Source organism: Primulina tabacum, chromosome 13 (assembly GCF_025594145.1).
Source record: "Primulina tabacum isolate GXHZ01 chromosome 13, ASM2559414v2, whole genome shotgun sequence".
Taxonomy (NCBI): Eukaryota; Viridiplantae; Streptophyta; class Magnoliopsida; order Lamiales; family Gesneriaceae; genus Primulina; species Primulina tabacum.
Window position 1 is genome coordinate 32,603,882 of NC_134562.1, and position 19,493 is coordinate 32,623,374.

The 19,493-nt window shown below is 32.5% G+C and overlaps 1 protein-coding gene and 1 long non-coding RNA gene across 3 annotated transcripts; one reads left to right on the forward strand and one right to left on the reverse strand.

The window, feature by feature from the left end:
- Nucleotides 1-5,507: 5,507 nt before the first annotated feature.
- LOC142522923 (uncharacterized) lies at nucleotides 5,508-10,533 on the reverse strand. Its single transcript, XR_012814548.1, has 2 exons — nucleotides 10,125-10,533; nucleotides 5,508-6,729 (listed from the first exon to the last, which is right to left on the reverse strand). It is a non-coding gene; the product is annotated as an uncharacterized LOC142522923 (long non-coding RNA).
- A 5,149-nt stretch (nucleotides 10,534-15,682) lies between these two features.
- Nucleotides 15,683-18,852, forward strand: LOC142522535 (hexose carrier protein HEX6-like). Of its 2 annotated transcripts, XM_075625983.1 has the most exons (4): nucleotides 15,683-15,956; nucleotides 16,215-16,537; nucleotides 17,573-18,110; nucleotides 18,206-18,491. In XM_075625983.1, the coding sequence occupies exons 1-4, from the start codon at nucleotides 15,827-15,829 to the stop codon at nucleotides 18,241-18,243; spliced, it is 1,029 nt and encodes a 342-aa protein (XP_075482098.1). In that variant the 5' UTR covers nucleotides 15,683-15,826; the 3' UTR covers nucleotides 18,244-18,491. The 2 variants fall into 2 exon arrangements, with proteins under 2 accessions (XP_075482098.1, XP_075482097.1); XM_075625982.1 differs by having other exon boundaries at nucleotides 17,573-18,852.
- Nucleotides 18,853-19,493: the final 641 nt, after the last annotated feature.

Sequence of the window (19,493 nt, forward strand, 5' to 3'; positions counted from 1 at the left end):
ATATATATATATAATACATGTATGTTTATATAAAAAGAGCGAGTTGGAGTGGGGATTGAAGACAAAATCTGAGGGTTTAATTTTGTTTTGGACGTGGGATTTGCATGGAGGTCAAATTGGCAGATGATGTCAGCACCTAAATTAACTTCATGGCTTTTCCGAAGATTCGGGTGACCCCTCTTCGTCCATGGTTGTGCATCATGCATGTTTTAAGGGTTTCATTAAATTACGTGGATTAATATATATGAGAGGTCTTTCAAGTATAATTATTTTCAACCATGGAGTGAATTTAACCCAGAAAAACAAAGAAAGAATAAAAAAACTCCATAGGTTTGAACATTCTTGTGTGTAGACTTATATTCGTTTGGTACGTATGATAAAATGAAATTATGGGATGAAATTGTTTTTTAACCATTATTTGGTTGGTTTTTTAACAAACTCGTTTTATCAACAATCTTCATTATTAGGTATGTAGTATCAAATTTGGAAAATAACCCACATACCTCTTAATTTTTATTTTTGTCTTAATGGTAAGCATTTGCATCCTAACCAAAAATACAAATGAAATTATTGAAAAGAAAATCATTTTCAATAATGTTTCTTAAAATAATGTTTTTTCAAAGGGTTCTCAACCAATAAACAAAGTAATGGTTAAAACATTACTTATTATTTTTATTTTCAATTTTATTTTTCAAGGAGCGTAAAATTAACCATCTGAATCAAAGTAATCTAATCGACCCCTTATATCCCCATACCAAAAGGACTACACACATTAAAGTTGGAAAGTTGCAATTGATTGTTCATAATTCTTGCACTTATTTCCTATATGTTATGGTAACGGATGATATCTGGTTGAATCGAGTATAAGATATGTGGACAATCCACCGGATGATAAAGATAATTTTGTGTTTAGGAAATATGAGTAAGGATAATGGCTTCAGATAAAACCTGCAAACAAGGAAAAAAACTCGTGAATGGACGCCGGAGGGATGTCTGGCGTGACCACTCCGGTGCTTAAGTCAGCAGGTTGAAGACGAAAAAACATAAACGATATATGTTAGAATATATGTGAGTGCTTGAGATTCAAAATTTCCAGAATCAGTAAATGAGAAGTATACATGTTATTTATAATAGTAAATCCCATTACTACCTTGTTTTCAGTGCCACATGCTAAGTATGGTAAGGCGGCTGCCCATACTTTCTGATAACTTATCTAACACGCCAAATCTATGTTGTTCTGACAGATAAGATTGCTCATATCAATACACTCGAGTGTGATGCGCTTCTCGAGACAGCCCGCTTGCATGAGAGCCCGGGCGCTCAATTGTCTGGGAAGAAAATATCTCGGGCATCCCCATGCCAGACTACTACAGAAAGTATCCTGCATATTGACTATGGTTTGGGCTATCCAATTAATATATCGGGTCATCCATGACCCGAGCTCTTATGGGGTATCAGTAACATTGAATGTTTGAGTTCTCTCCTCCCCAACTCTCAAGTCATGCTTATGCTATCTATCTCCTTCCTCGAGAATAAAAAGGTATTCAAACGTGATATCGACATAGAAGAAAATATGATAAGCTCAATGCAAATCCTTCTTTTACACAAACATCTATTATTTAATTGAAAACTTTCTATTAATGATCGAAGTTTTTCTGAAGATAGATTAGTTTTTGATTTTTTTTAATGATTTTTAACTCAAAAAATTGTATATATATAGATATATTTCCACAAAGAGATTGATTTTAGGCGAATATATCCGTTATAATATAGTTTTGACTTTCATTAGGTTTTCATACGTGGGGTTGCAACCTTGCACAACCATCATGAAATATCACAAACTGTTTTGTTGAGTGATTTAATTGTGTTTTCTAATATCTTATTTCACATAATACATGAGATTACATCGGTGACATTTTAAAATTCATGAGAAGTATTAGTTTCTAAATTTGTTGAAAGTGTACCTATTTTAACCATACCTATACAAAATAGGTTTTGAATGACAAATCATTCTAAGTCATAAATTTGGTTTTGAAAAATCGTCTTTAATCAAAAGGTGGAAAAAGAACATACTTTATTAAAAAGAACATACTTTATTGTTTTAAGTCCAACTTTTTAAGTTCGACTAATTAAGATCCTAAAAATATCATATATGACACCGGGTATTTCCCTTGATGTATTTGAGGGTTTATTCTCGACATCAAAACAATGGGTTCTAAAATTGCTGCTAGGATAGAAGCCGAGTAAATATTTGATTACCAATATAAATTGGTGACAATGTTGTTGGATAAATGAAGAGAAAAGAATAGGAAGAGTGAGGAGTGGTGAATGAAAAAAGGAAAGTGAGATGTCTCAAATGTAGCTTGTCTCACATTAAGAAAATAACCAAAAGAAGTCTCCCTAGTAAGCTCCAAGTTGAACTAAGGGTTTAGGCCCCAAGGGGTAATAAAAGCTTTTAGAAGGAAGAAGACAACCTAATAGGTTGTATCTCGGCAAAACACACTCGCACGCACACTCGGCCCGACGCGGTGCAGTGCGGTGGCGCACTTGTTGCTGGGTTCAGAGCCCATCTGTTTTTTACACCAAACCTTGTGTCCCTTGCCTACTCGCAGAGAGTTGTGACTCTTCTTTGCATCCGGTCCGTAAAGACATGTCTCTTCTAAGAACCTGGTGATCATCTATAAATAATTCTCATCCGCCATTTTCGAAGGTTGCTGATCATTTTCGTTGCATTTCTTCTTGCCATATTGCTGCAATTATTTTCATCTCATATTTGAAAGATATTGTTTATATTTGTTCGCTGCTTTCGAGAGTTTGTAGTGCTGCAATCTCTCGACTTGAAGTCGTTGTATCTTGGGGACGATTGCCTGCAACGTATAGCACTTTATACGGGTAATTTCGTCTTGTGGATAAAAGAAAATCCTTGCCTCGACTTGCTGTTATCGTACTTGTTCAGAAACGAGAGGAAAAGACTAATCAACAAATGTTTTATGACCAAACCTGTGGATGAAATTCGAACATGGTAAGTGACTAAGGCTTGATAACTATTACATTTGCTGAACTTCTGTTTATACAAAAGAACATGGCAGATGTATTGTCCCAAGAAATGTAGGTTGGAGCTTTGACAACCAACACCAAGGCCGTTAACACATGATTTCGATCATGAACAATTCTCATTTCTTATTTTAAGTTTCCAGTCACTTTAGTGTTATCTAATTTAGTTATTTGGCATTTCATCGAGAAGGTCATGACCGACAGCCAAATCGAGACCTACTTCATTTGAATAAGAAGTCGGATTTTTTGTTCATCTACAAAAATTGGTATTGAATGACACCAAATTCCTTAACATGGTGTCTTGATCATGATTGTACGATCATTGTTAATAAGTTAATATGGTGCACGAACAAATCAAAATACGTATAAATGTTTTAACTTACAAATTAGAGATTGAGACTTCAATCCGCTCTAATTGGCCTAAATACTTTGAATTCTTAATGTTTTTGTCTTGATCATGATTCTGCGAAATATAGATCATTCCAAATAATTATATACATTGTCAATAACAATTCCACTCTGAATCTGTATAGATGTTTTATCATACGTATAATAAGTTGTCACTTCAATGAGCTTTGACTCCTTAATATGTTACCTGTCTTAACCACAATGTACGAAATATCGAACATATCAAATGATTATCAAAATTGTGAATAAGTTATTAAATAATGCAGTAACCAATCGAAGTTAGTCAGTAATAAGATTATTATTCTTCAAAAAAATGTAAAATTTGTTTGGTAAATTTTTTTGCAAGTATAATATAAGCCGTCAAAATAAATTGTTCGTTTCTTTTTTACTTACATCCTCAATATGGACTTTTTTTAAATCAAAATTTATTTGAACAGATTAATATAAAATTTTCTAAACTATATTATAAATATAAAATATTTATATATTTTTTAAAATAGGTTTAACGTTTATAATAAAATTCTAGAACTATTTTCATATATATAGCTACTTACATTACCTTCATAATATTACACACTTTGTCGTAATTTTGATAATAAAAAATCTTACAATATCAAACACATCATCTTTAAATTGTTTAAAATAAGTTCATCCAAACACATCAACAAATTATTTTAAAATAAGATCATACAACTTATGAGCTCATAAACCAACTCATAAGACATATGAGCTTATAAGTTGTTTTAAATATATTCACTCAAACACTTTTTAAAATTCATCATAGCTAATTAAATGAATTTGAAATGATGGATCTTGAAGGCAATGCAAATCCATCTCAATTACTATGATTTCTGAAAGGAATATTTTATTCATTTATTATTTTAATAAATTGATATTATCAATTTAAGATTTTGACTTTCTAGATTATGAGATCTTGCTTGATTTATTTTTAGATGACAAGATCTTGATTGATTTATATCTAAATATTATATGATTTGTTTTAATATGATTTTTATCTCCAACATATTTTATCCTTGTTAAAAAGAGTTTTATATCTAATGAAAATCTTATTTCATATTTTCTATGACTCTTTTATGGAAGTGTTTCTAGGTCTAGCATGTGATATATATACATAGAGAATGGACGTCCACAATAGTGTGCTAGAGAGAGAGTTGGACGAGATAGCTTTTCACATAGAAGAAATGACAAAAATTCAACATATATTTGCTATACAGTTTTTATGTGATCGGGTGATCACTTTATTGTATAGTTGTTAAAGTTTTCTGTTATCGGGTGATCACTTTTGCAAGGGCACAACTGTTGAGGTTTTTGGGATTGCACGTAAAGGTCGGCAGAAGAGTTCTTGCTTAGAAGAAAAATACGAGAGCCGACCTTATTTTGATGAGAGTTTTTGTGTGATCGGGTGATCACTTTGCAGCATAGGAGAGCTGCTGGAGTTTGTCTTTGAACACACTCATAGTTCAGAATTGAAGATATTCGTGTGAAGAGTCTGTGTGATTGATTCACATATTTACCGTGTTGCTGATTGGTGTCGACAACACTCAAGAACAACACTGACGCAAAGTGTTGATCAAAAAGTGTTCTTTTATTTGTTTTGTTGATTGGTGTTGACAACACTCACGAACAACACTCACGCAGAGTTTTGATCAAAAAGTGTTCTTTTATTTGTTTTAAGCAAATTTGGTTTATGCACCTAGTTTTTATTTGGTTTATTTGATGCATTTTTAGTTCCTTGGAGTGTCAATGAATTTTATTTTGTTATTCTCACTAGTATTGTTTTGTGTAAAGGATTTACATATTTTTCTATTGAATTTTGCCATGAAGCATCGCACAAGTATGAAACTTGTGCATAATTTAAATATGGTTTTTATTTATTAAAAGTTTACGTGTGTGTTAAATAATCAATTTCTGCTGCATGTTGTGCGCTCGTGTTGACAACACCAGAGCACAACACTAACTTCTGATGCACACAATATATCTATTTCCTATACGTTCATGAGCAACAGCCCCCTTTCAATTTCAAATAACTCAATCCAAATATATATTTAGAAACCAAGAACCGCATTTTAAATTGATTATGAGTACCCCTGAAACTTGCCTATCTAGGAAGAGTTTGCCATAAAAGACTATGACTTGAACTACCATTAAGCCAAAAGAAAAGGCTGATCCATTAGAGGCTAATGGTCATAAGGAAGAGTGGCAGGACAAATAATCATACCTTCAAAATTCAAAATCCTGAACCCTAATTCTATATGACATTAGGATAAATAACGCAAGTTGTGCACAGTAGACAACTTCACAACTGATGGGATTATCGCCCAAAATCATCATTGCCGACATGCACCCATACATTTGCTTTCAGTTTTATGCGCTTTTGAGCCAAAAAGAAAATGAAAGAAACCCCGTTTTTACTGTCAAAAATGTAGCCATCAAATATCGACACTAGTATCCAGTGCAGGCAAATGAATCTACTCAGTGTTTATTCATCTTACTCCTGTCAAGTATCTTCCACTTCAGTGATGGAGACTCGGTTTTCAACCTTTTTTTGGGACGACTACGACTAGAAAAGTTCTCTTCTGTATCCTCATCATCTGTAGTGATCTCTACTGGGTTTCGGCCGGACTTGATTTCCATGCTTATTTGCCTAGGAACGATTATGTTGAAGTAGTAGCTGATAATTGCCTCCATTTTCTTGTTTGGCAAAACTTTTAAGGCATTTTTTAGAAACCAATCATTTTTCTTTGAGAAATTCATTTCCAAAATAGAGTCGAACTTTTGCTTTTCATTTGCAGTCCAATTCTGAGACGAGCCTTCTCCCATTTCACCGAATTTCCACTCCCAAAAGGCAGCACCAAGTTCAATTTTTAGCTTAATCTTTTCCTTAGCTACATGCATTTGAACACATTCAGAAGATCCGGGGACATGGCATGAACAAGTAGCACCTCTTCCTTTCCCAATGGGGTTCAACCTTTCTTGAGGGGACTTATTTCCATTGAAAGTCATAATTTTTCGCAGATTTGTGTTCTTGATTGGCCAAACTTTGGTTCCTAACCAACGTGAAGTGTCTAATTTCTTGTAAGAAGGGCCAATGAATGTAGGCAATTCGGCTTGAAAACGAGGTCCTATAGGGACCACAGGTTTTTGGATATTCTGATGATTGTGAGATGAGAATTGCCCGGTTTTGGGTGGCGATAAGAACTTTTTCTTATTCTTCATATTCAATGAGCATGAATTCATTGCTAGAAACTGCATTAGAGTACAGAAACCAAAACCTTGTGAGTCTCGATGAGATAAGAGTGACTGATACAAAAGAATTTACTCTAATCATAATAAGACCTCGTCTCTGAGTTGTGCTTGGCTGTTGGTCCAATAATTTATTCTCCATAAATCAATAGGTTCAGCAAACAATGACCATAGTAACTAAAAGCGGAAGGTGCACTAAGGCTCATAAAAATCGTAGAGCTTAAGCGCAAGTCAGAAGACGAGGCACGCTTATTTTAGCAAAAGCGCCTTGAATTATATGCTATGATCTAAGTCTATGATGAAAATTTCAATATAAATAAAAATCAATTAACAGATAATGTAGCATAAATCATAACAAAAAACAAACTCCAATCATCTAAAATTCATTATTAAGTTGTAAGTGCATCATAGTATATTTAGACGTAGAGACTAGAGAAAGGCCGCTGCAGTGCTGCACGCAAGACGTAAGACGCAGATGACAGAACCAGAAAAAGTTTGAGAATTGAGACGTAGAGACTAGAGAAAGGCCGCTGCAGTGCTGCACGCAAAGTCGCATACACAGAGAGAAATTGAGAGGTCGCTAGGGAGAAAAACGGACACATGCAGGGCTTTTTAAAACATAAAATAGGGATTTTGTTTGTTATTGGGCTTTAATTATATGTATAGAATCGAACCATAAATGGCTTTATTGGTACAGGCGCACAAGCGCGCGCCTTTCAGCAGAGGCGCGCGCTTGATTAATGTGTTGTGCCTGGGTGCGCCTGGCTGCGCCTAGGCGCCTTTTATAACTATGCTAGGTAGTTGAATTTTTTTTGCTATTTTTTATACATAATTATACATAATCATGCAATACATGCATAAATTAAATGTGGGTGATTGGATTGACTATTATGTTTTGAATGAAAAGTGTGTAATATATTAATAATTAGAGTTTTTTAAATTTTGACCGCCTCGCCCTCCCCTACCTCATCAGCAAAGTCGGTGCGGTTGATGGCCGCCTCCTGACTAGGCGGGTGCCATTTAGAACACTGGTAATTGGGCGGAGCATAGAAGTGGGGTTGCCTTAGGGAAATTTTTCTAATAACTGTGTAGGAATATGAACAAAACACGAAAAAGTATGCTCATTATATTGCATTTCATTGTGAATTTACTAGCTCTATGTTGAAGGTGTGCTTAACATTAGGCCTTGAGCTTTTGAACGCACCAAGATTCGGGCTTTATGGTTAAAGTGTTGGCTTCGTTGAAGATTGCACCTTACCTTGTGTCAAGACGCAAAGGTGGAGCCTTCACAAGCCTTGAGCATAGAAGGACACGACCTTTTGGGTTTTTAATAACTATGAACACAACATCTATTTTGAACGGACTGAGCTTATTGCTAGGAAAATTGCAAATACGAAATTCTAAACTAGGTTTTGTCACAATGCTTCCGCCATTGTTGTTTACTATGCGATTAATGTTTGAGTTCTCCTCCCAATTAAACTCAGAATTTGGATAGCAAACAACAATGGTGGAGGCATGGTGACAAAACCAAGAATCACATTTTTGGTAAAGTACATTCTATATGAAGTCCAAAATACTGTCTTGTAACAGAAGCCTTCACTCTACTGAGACGCATTCAAATGTTACAGCCCCAAATAATAAACCACTCTACCAAGTGATAAATTCGGGATAAAACATAACTATGTCCCGACACTTTTCCCTTCTTCCTGCTTCATCCCTCTAGTTTCATGTGAACATTTAAATCCCTCGACTAGTCAACTTTTTCATTGTGTCCCATAAACGTCCTTCGTTATCATCACGAGTCTTAACATCCGACATACTTCACATGTGGAGTGCACATGATTTCAGCTCCCCCAAATTAAAATATAAGAAAATCTCAAGCCGCAATCCCATCATATGCGACCAGTTAATTGTCTTTACAACTCTCCTGAGTCGAAGATTTCTTGGCCGATCTCATGCCGCAACACCAAGGAAAGCACAACGGGAAACTCCATTGACAATTTTAAGTGTTGCTCTATATTTGTTCTTAATTTTGCTGCGCCCATGTATAATCGCTCCCGATTCCCATATTTAAATATGCTATGCTCCGGGAGCTAGGAGCGATTACACATCAGAACAACAAATTAAGTACAAATAGACAGAGAGTGCGCTTACAATTATTGTCCATGGAGATTCTCGTGATACTTTCCTTGACGTCATTTAGGTGATCGATGAAGAAATCTTCAGTTTGTGAGAGACAATTCACAAGTTGTGCAAAATGAAATTAGGGGTAGGGCTTTATCTTTATTCTAATTTGGAGAAACCGGAATCACGTGAAGTTTGTCAGATGTTAACGACCGAGATAACATCAAGGACGTTTATGGGACAAAATGTAAAAGCTGAGGGACTTAAATGGCACATGTGAAACTAAGGGAATAAAATGGGGAAGAGCGAACTACATAGACATAATTATGTATTATCCCGATAAATTGTGACAACTCTTTTTAACCCCAATTACTATAAATTTCGTCCCAAGCGCCTAAATGAAAAAAAGATGTGTAGTCCTATCACTTGCACAACTTGTCATATAACACTAATCAACTCCACAATTTATAAAAGCTAAACCAATCTGGAACCAGTACCTAATTAGCAAACATTTGACCATCGTTATACATATTCATCAATTTGATTTGTTATTAAATTATTAAATGAAGACTACCAATGACCTGCATCTTCACAAATGCGCAAACCCAAAACCCAATCTATACCTCTTTAGCCTTCACCGCTATCTCAAAGTTATAGAATCACCATAATTAAATGCCAATTCAAGCCTTATTTCATACCTTAGTTCACTTGGCCCGCACTTAGGCTATTTGGGTGTTGCTTTAACTAAAACAATGATAGCCGTTGTTAAAATCTCCTCTCATCCTAGTTCTTTAATAACATATCGGAGGCTATCCAGCTACGAATTTAAAGAAGGGGGGCCAGGATTAAACTACTTTTGTTGGCTGTCGAATGAATCCGGCAGTCGGTGACAATTTTGGAACTGCTCCAGGCAAAAGTGGTCCGAAAACTTAACGAGAAAAGTATAAGACTATGCGGTAAAATACACCATTAAATTACTAAAATAAGTTACCATTAAATCTCGAATACGTATTTTCACTATACCGAATACGTATTTTCACTATACCGCAGCAGCAGTATTCGAATACATATTCGGTGACAATTTCCCTCACTATTTCAACCCCTTGAGCACAAATATCGATCTACATAACTCCAAACAGTTGTGATTGATTCACTAAATTTTCGGAGAATACGCGGAAACTGCCGACCTTAATCAGAGAAATAAACTTGAGAAATGTTGGTTCGTTCATTTCGCTATAAAATAAGAAGGAATCAAATCGAATTCTCATACTCACCTGTGTTTCACTTCGCAATTATCCTCTGCTCGGCGCTCGATTGTGCGAAGAGGTTAGAGTTAGCTTCCTGTTCGATTCTACATCAAGGAAATCGAAATGATGTTCTGAGAATCCGGTGTTTCTTTCCTCTCGATAGACAATTTTGCTAGATTGAAATTCAAATCTGGACATGGACTAAGCTTTCTCTTCAATCGCTCTTCTACGCAAGAGTGTGTTTTTATGGCGTTTGAGGTGGTGCACGGTCCACTTATATGTTATTAGTACAGGGGTACTGATGGAATTAAAGGAAGTTCAGGGGTTAGTTTAAATTTTCTTTTGTTCCATGCAGAAGATTTTTTATTTTTAATGAATTTTTGTAGATTTTAAAAGTCTAGATGTATTCAATTAAGATTTTTACATTCTCTATAGAAGTCTAGTGGTATTCAAAATAGATTTTCATAGAGTTTTAAAAATCAAGTGGTATTCAACATTGACTTTTAAAAAATCTATAAAAGTTTATAGATACTCAAATTTTCAATAGACTTTTAATTACTTCATGAAATTCATTAAAATACAAATATTAAAGCCTAAGTGACAACTATAATTTATCTAAAATTGTATTTGGTTCAACCAAAAATTTGAATGGATTTTTAAAACTTCGAAATCATACACAAGTTATTTAATGGGGTGTATTCATTGTAGAGATTTAATAAATTTCAATAATTTTTTTTAAAATGATAGATTTTCGTGGATTTGTTAGATTTTTATTGACTCTGGCAAAATCTCAAAAATTTGTAAACAAAATTCCATGGATTTTGTAGACTTTTTGCAAGATTTTGATAGATATTTACAAATATTTGATGATGTAAATTTTGTGATTTTATGAATTTATATACGTATATATATAATTCCTTTGAACTAGTAATTATTTAACATAAATAACAATCTTCAATTTGAAATAAATTTAATTATTTAAAAAGTAAATGTAGGACCGAGTGCTTATCATTTTACCAAAAGCTATAGCTAGTGGTAATGGTGCAACTCAAATCTTTTAAACTGCACAGCAGCTCAAGCATCATGGTTCGATCATTCTACCAAGCAGGGACAATTATTGCACCAACAATCTCCCTCCCAATAATTGCACTCCTTGCAATCAATGAGAATCGAACTCATGACCTTGACTCTGATACCAATTGTAGGACCGAGTGCTTACCGCTTTATCAAAAGCTATAGCTAGTGGTAATGGTGCAACTCAAATCTTTTAAACCGCATAGCAACTCAAGCATCATGTTTCGATCGTTCTATCAAGTAGGGACAATTATTGCACCCAACAGTAAATATGTTTAATATATGAAAAAATAACAATTCAATTTAACAAAATCAAAATTTCAAAAAATATATATATATATATAATTTCTTTGAACTAGTAATTATTTAACATAAATAACGTCTTTACTTTGAAATAATTTACTTATTCAAAAAGTAAATATGTTTAATATATGAAAAAAATCACAATTCAATTTAACAAAAACAAAATTTCAATCCCCATGACTATTCAACATGCATAAATAATTAATCAATAAATTTTTAATTTATAAGCATATATATAAATTTAATCAATATAATAAATAACTAATCAAAACATTATGAAATTTGACAAAGTTTAAGCAGTTTTTTATGAAAAAATCTAATATTCGTTATTGTCAATATGATCAACGTCACTCCATATTCGATTTGCTATAGCATCTCGGTACAACATTATGATGACCCACTGTCGATAATTTCTTAGCTTCAACATAATGAAATATAGAAATTGAAACATATTTTTTTTAAGAAACTGATAGATCAAAACCTTCTATGATTGTTCTTTTCGCATATACATAAATTTCCATGAGGATTTTTTTTTATTTTTCTAAACAAAGAATTTATTTGATTTACTAATTAATTATCCAAAAACAAAATTTTCAATTTTAATAAGTTTTTATATATATAAAAAAGCAAATAAAATAAATAATAGGGTAAAAAATCAACAAATTTCAAATTCTATTTTATTGAGTCCAGACTTGGGCATAGAGACGAAAGGAAATTGGCTGGCCACGTGCGCTTTCCATGGCTTGAAAATTTATGCAATTTTAATAAGTACTTTGGTCCTTGTTGACAAATTGGACTGATAAATTATGAAAACAGCTATGAATTTGGAACTAGTCTTCCAACGTCCTTATAAGAACAATCTTGTAAATAATTTATTTTATCTATCACACCATTTGATGCAAACGATAAACACCTGAAATTCAGATGTACAGACTTCCACACATCACATTATATGCAAAAATTTGGAGCAAACACACATAAACAGAAAGAAACAAATAACGAACGGAACACAGAAAGAGATACATAAAAATCATAATATGTTTTTTTTTATCAAATCAATAATTATTCAAGAAAGGAATCATACCTCTAAATTCGAGGAACCCTCGACTTCTCTTTAGAGAGGAGAAAAACGTCGTCTTTGAATGAGAAATAGAGATATATGGGTGACAAAGATATTTTATTCAATTAAAAGTCTACCAAAATCTCTAGGGTGGGTAGAAGATAATATTTGAGTTTTTATTATAGTTGTACCTAGAGTTTTAAGGTTTGTACATAAATAATTATATTAGAATCATTGTAAATCTATGGAAATATTGGATACCTGCAGATTTTTATAGATTTTTTAAAAAGTCAAGTTTGAATACCACAAGATTTTTTAAGATTATAGAAAAATCTAATTTGAATACAACTAAACTTTTATAGAGTTTATAAAAATCTATATTCAATACCTCTATACTTTTAAACTCTACAAAAATTAATAAAAGTAATTAAATTTCCAAGATTGAATACACCCCCTTATTTCTTTATCTGTCGCTTCACATCATATCTCTTCTTATCTTCTCTCCCTCTCATCTATATCTATCACTCTCTCAAATTTTCGAAGTATATCTCTATATATATTTTCATATTTACTTTTTGAATTTTTCATTTTTGATTGATTATTCATTTAATATTTTGTTATTTTAATATCATAAGAAATTTTGAATTCTATAATTGATTTTGTGATTTTTAATTTATTATTTATACAAATTAATGTAATATTCAATAATAATAAAAGATTATCCAAAAAAATGTCGTTTAATTCTTCATAATTGAATAGCCTCGCATCGACCATGATTTTTTAAATTCTTTTTAGCATTTCGATTAATATGTAAGCTATGATATTTTTATACAAAATTATATCCAGACAATGCTAAATAATATTCTTTTCACATGTGTATTATCAATTCAAAAACAATGTTACATATTAATCAATTGATTTATTTTAAAAAATTTACAAACATGCATACAAGCCCACATATATACACATGTAAATATTAAATGATTTAAGTTAAATAAGTAAATTTATTTATTAATATAAATATTAAAAAAATATTTCAAACTGAATGTGTTATATATGTCAATTTATTATTGGTTCGAAAAAATTAATAAAAAATAATATGTTATAATTAAGTACAAAATTTATAAAATTCTATATGAAAAAAAAAAGATTTCACAAAAGTCTATAAAAATCTTGCAAAAAAATCTACAAGAATCTACATAAATATGTTTATAAATATGTGAGATTCTGTAAAAGTCAATAAAATTCTATCAAATCCATAAAAGTCTATCATTTGAAAAAATTCATTAAAAGTTTTCAAAACTCTGAATTGAATACACATCTCGCAAAATATTCCCAAGATTTCGCATGGATTATCAAGTTCGACAACGAATGTGTTGTGATCGATGGAAGTGTTTTAGAGAGAGTGAATAAACATCTCATAATTTTCTCTGTTTTTGATTATTTGGTGATCTCTACTAGTTTTAACAACAGGAGTTTGATCTTGATCGCCACATTCAGTAGACAATTGATGTACAATGCGAAAAAAGTCTATAGAGATTTTGTGAACAAATACAAAATCAATAGTGCAAATAAGTTATGACTTTGGTTTTTTTTTTTTTTTAATTTATATAAAACTGATATATATTGGCTGATTGGCTCCTCGACTACATTGAATTTCAGTTAGGGATTACAATGAGTCAGCTTTGGTTAGGATTTCACATCCTCTGTCTTCATCCTCATTTATTATATTTATCATCATCATCTCCATCTGCTATTCAATTTCACCATCATCCTTACACTCATCGAAAGATTGTATATACATATCTTACCCAAATATCATATTATCACCTATAATTATATTTTCTCAAATTTGAATTATTTGGAGTAAGCTATTGATATTTACTAAATTGTTGAAAATAATAAGGAAAAAATATAAAAATTAGCAAATTAAACATTATAGAAAAATTAAAAAAATTAGAAACAATTTATCCTAACATCATTATCCAAAAAAAATAACATCAGCTCTATACTAATTCTATCACATACCCCTGAAAATCTCGATAACCAATTATCCATTTATTTAATCGGGTAAAAAATCTCTTTCATATTTTTCTCTATTCAAGTCGAATATCAAATTCTCCATCGAGGAAATTGTCATCCTTACTTTTATTCACATCTTTTCAGGTGTAACATTGGTAAAATCATCATCATGGTCGACCTAGCAAAAAAAATATTTTATTTCTTTAATTCAAATGGATAATTTGTTAACCCGTTTTGGATAAAGTTTCAGAAACATTAATTTCTACGATCTTCACTTAAAAAATTGATGTGTATATATGTTAATATTTACCTGAAAACGGAAAAGTTATCATATTTCCCTTTAATTACCTTCAAAACTTACCCAATTGAATGATGTGGGGCAACTAAAAATACAAGGATTGTGTTAAGGTTGAATCAAAAGTTGGGTTAGTCTATGTTATACTGGGAATGTTTCTGCCCTTGTTCTAATATCATTAGATCATAAGCATCTTTCACATTTTTATGTAAATTGATATATATGTTGATATCTAAATGCTGACATCTGATCACATCATATAGAAAAAAATACTTCAGAAATAGCATAAAATAATCTTAACATACAGGGATATTTGAATTTTGGCCTCAAATTAAATTGGACACGTATTCATTTTCTTATTAATTATTGTTTGACTGAAAGTTAAAAATTCCACCCAAAAGAAAATTTTAGAGAAAAATATAAAATTATCCATTCGAACAAAATATTTATATCAGGTTACTATAGTCTATATAATGTTAAATATTTAAGAAATTCACTCGTGTTATATATATTTAAGGAGATAGATCATTTTCAATGACCAAATATATGTTTTTAATATTATAATAATATAAATAATTGAGAATCAAATCATAAAAGATTATAAGAAATATAGAATATCCGTTCAAAGATTTATTGGGATACTGTTAATTATTATTGTTAAACAAGAACATGCCAGACGGTGTAATAAAACTATCCTTCCAATAAAATACTTAGGATCTTTGACTGAAAAAGTGTGGGACTTTTCTGGTTTTTAATAGTGAAAAATATCATAAAAAATCCAAGAATATGAATGGATATCAGACAAATATCAGTAAGACTTTTTAGAAACAAGTGGACCATAAGTTGTTGATTTTCTTTCTGTAGGCTTGACAAACATCTAAATCTCATCTTCTAATAATGAAAAGGAAATTTCGAACTCCCTTCACCATTTTCGGCTCTATTAATCGTGCTTGAAAGATTCGAAGAAATTAAGGTATGGCAGTGGGATTTGCAGTTCGGTCAGAAAGAAGACAGTACAATGGAAAGATTACATCGTTTGTGGTCTTGTCTTGTATGGTGGCTGCCATGGGAGGAGTCATCTTTGGCTATGATATTGGAGTTTCAGGTTCCGGAAAATTAGTTTCTTGAAAATATTGTTTGAATTATCAAGTGCTTATAATGTGTTTTTGTATACTATTTGGTATATTTTCTGAAAATTTTCAGGTTCTTTAATTAATGTTTCTAGAAAATATGTATAGATATGTTTGGCGTATAGTTTTGGGGAGGGATGTGATATTCACATCTGCCCTTAGCTTGCTGGATTGTATCTTATTACAAGGTAAGACCGGCTGGCGAATTTGAGACAGTTTCTGTGATTTTTCAGGCGGAGTAACCTCCATGGGATCATTCTTGAAAAGGTTTTTCCCAGAAGTGTACAGGAGGATGGAGGAGGACACCAAGATTAGCAATTACTGCAAATTTGACAGCCAACTGTTAACATTATTTACATCATCGCTTTATTTAGCAGGATTGATTGCTTCCTTTTTCGCGTCGTCCGTGACCGGAGCCTATGGCCGGAGACCGACGATTCTTGTCGGGGGCGCTGCTTTTCTCGCCGGCGCAGCCCTCAACGGCGCCGCAGTTAGCATATATATGCTGATTCTTGGACGAGTTCTGCTTGGAGTAGGCGTCGGTTTTGCAAACCAGGTTAGCCATATTCTTCTTCATGGGAACAATTAATCAATCATGTTTTTTATTTTAAAAGTTATATCTAAGTCTTTACAAAACTCACGTAATTGCCTGGATTTAATTTGAAGTCAATTTACCATAGGTGTCAAATTTATATCTTTAGAAAATTAATATTAAATTTAATATATATTTTTTAAACTGTTGAGAACAAAAATCTGCTTACTACACACATCTTATCCACAATTATCATAAAAAATATAATGTTTGATATAAAAAATAATAATTATTTTTCACGAGGAATATGTCTCTTGTGAGACGGTACCATGAGACGGATCAACCATGTCCATAGTTATAATAAAAAAAATTATTATTTTTGTCATAAAAATAAATGCCAAAAATAATATTTTTCATTGATTACCTAAATAAGATATCTACCTCCGTGATGGCCTCTCATGGGATTTTTTGTGTTTCATGAGTTGGGTCAGGTCTCACAAAAATTATCCTTTAGACGATATCACAAAAGTTTTTGCGCTAATCTCAAGTTTTTATACAATTTTAAGATGTACTATGAATGTTTTGGGATATCATTTTATTAAAACTTGGTTGTTTTTATATGATCAATTGAAGCTTGAATGTCTTTATTAATGTATTTTTACTTTAAGACATTCTTTTTGTTTTCTTTATCGCTGAAATTGTTTGATTGTGTTTACGCTACCTGGTATATCTCTTATCTTTTTTTTATTATTATTATTAATTATTTGCTTGTACATTTGATTAAAATTTATCCAATATGATATAGAATAATATAAGTATTTATGTCGATTTATTTGATGATTATTGTATAATTTTTCCATGTCAAATGAATAGCATTATTTGATTAGCAAATAATTAAGTGAATATTATATATGACATTAAAGAGTTTAGAAAATTAAAAGAAAAGGCTAAGGTAATAATTTATAGTAAAAGAATTAATGATTTTAGTAACTTTTTGTTATTATTTCATTTGTTTATAAAATCTAATTTGATATTATTGTACATGAAATGTTACAACAGTCTGTCCCATTGTATCTGTCTGAAATGGCACCATCCAAGTACAGAGGAGCTTTCAACAACGGCTTCCAGTTCAGTATAGGCATAGGCGCCTTAGCAGCAAACCTCGTCAACTATGGGGTACAAAAGATAAAAGCTGGTTGGGGATGGCGAATATCACTAGCCATGGCAGCAGTTCCCGCCTCAGCTCTAACACTCGGAGCAATCTTCCTCCCCGAAACGCCGAACAGCCTCATCCAACGGGAGAACAACCACGAAAAAGCGAAAAACATGCTTGAAAAAGTGCGTGGCACGCATGATGTTCAAGCAGAGTTCGACGACCTCGTCAAAGCAAGTGAAGTTTCGAGAATGATCAAAAGCCCGTTTAAGAAAATCGTACAAAGAAAATACAGACCACAGTTCGTCATGGCGGTAGCTATCCCATTTTTCCAACAAGTAACGGGGATCAATGTGATAGCATTTTACGCCCCAATACTCTTCCGAACCATTGGTTTTGGCGAAAGTGCTTCTCTCATGTCCAATGTACTGACCGGTTTAGTAGGTATCGTGACAACCTTCATATCCATGATGATAGTAGACAAGGTAGGGAGACGGTTTTTGTTAGTTACAGGTGGGTTGATAATGCTCGTTTCGCAGATTCTCGTCGGAGGACTTATGGCTGCGAAACTAGGTGATCACAATGGGCTGAGTAAAGGGTATGCTTATGTAGTTATACTGCTGATAAGTGTATATGTTGCTGGTTTTGGGGTGAGTTGGGGACCCTTAGGGTGGCTGATTCCGAGTGAAATTTTCCCGTTGGAAATTCGATCAGCGGGGCAAAGTATTACGGTATCAGTGAATTTCTTATTCACTTTCGTGGTGGGGCAGACATTTTTGTCAATGTTGTGTCATTTTAAGGCTAGTCTTTTCTTCTTCTTTGGAGGGTGGGTTGCTATTATGACTGTGTTTGTGTATCTGTTATTGCCAGAGACCAAGAATTTGCCTATTGAACAGATGGAGAGGATTTGGAGAGAGCATTGGTTTTGGAAGAGGATTGTGGGGGAATTTGATGGGCAAGTGTCGGAGAAGATGGAGGAGCTTTGAAAATTATGTGAAATATATACTGGTCTGATTTTTCTATTCAAGAATTGGCATGTGGTGGAGAAAATGATATCAAGATTTAAGGGCATTCATAAATAAAAAAAAAATAAGATGATAAAATAAATTTTATGTCATCCATAATCTTAAACAGAGGGAAAATTTGGTGTCTAGCCTTCTATAAATTTTAGATATATTATCTTACATGTGATGCTGGCATTTTTTGCAAATGTGGAAAAAGTTCAGAAAATTATAAACAAAAAATGATCAGGGTCATTTATTCAACTATCGGGTATGGGATGAGATAGTGAAGTATGTATAATGAAAATATGAGAACTTAGTATATAAGGATAGATAGTATATGTGTTTGGTTAGCAGAATTAAACTATTGAATGATTAATACGTAAATGATAAAAAAAATTGATTGATATAGAAATATAATATACTATGATAAATAGTATCGTGTTTGGTATGATTTTTTTTATTGTGGGATAAATAAGAAACTTTTGATTTTTGAACAAAATTACTCTTGTGATATATTAATTTTTTTTTTGGTGTATGGAAATGGTAGAATTTGGAAACGAGGGTGAGATAAAAAAAAATATGATAGTTAGTACTGAGATTAGTGATAGAAGTTCTTGTGTGTCAAACTGGTGACGTTGTGTCGCTTGATCTGGTTGGTTAGGTGGGGTTGTAAAAGATTGGCGCTATATTTAACGGGTATACTGTCTGTCTCTGCTGGGGTCTGGACCGACGATAGAGAAAAAGTTAGACTTATCTTTAAGAGATATGAGACATCACCAGCAGATAGACACGCATATTCTCGAACTCATGGGCATAACAACCC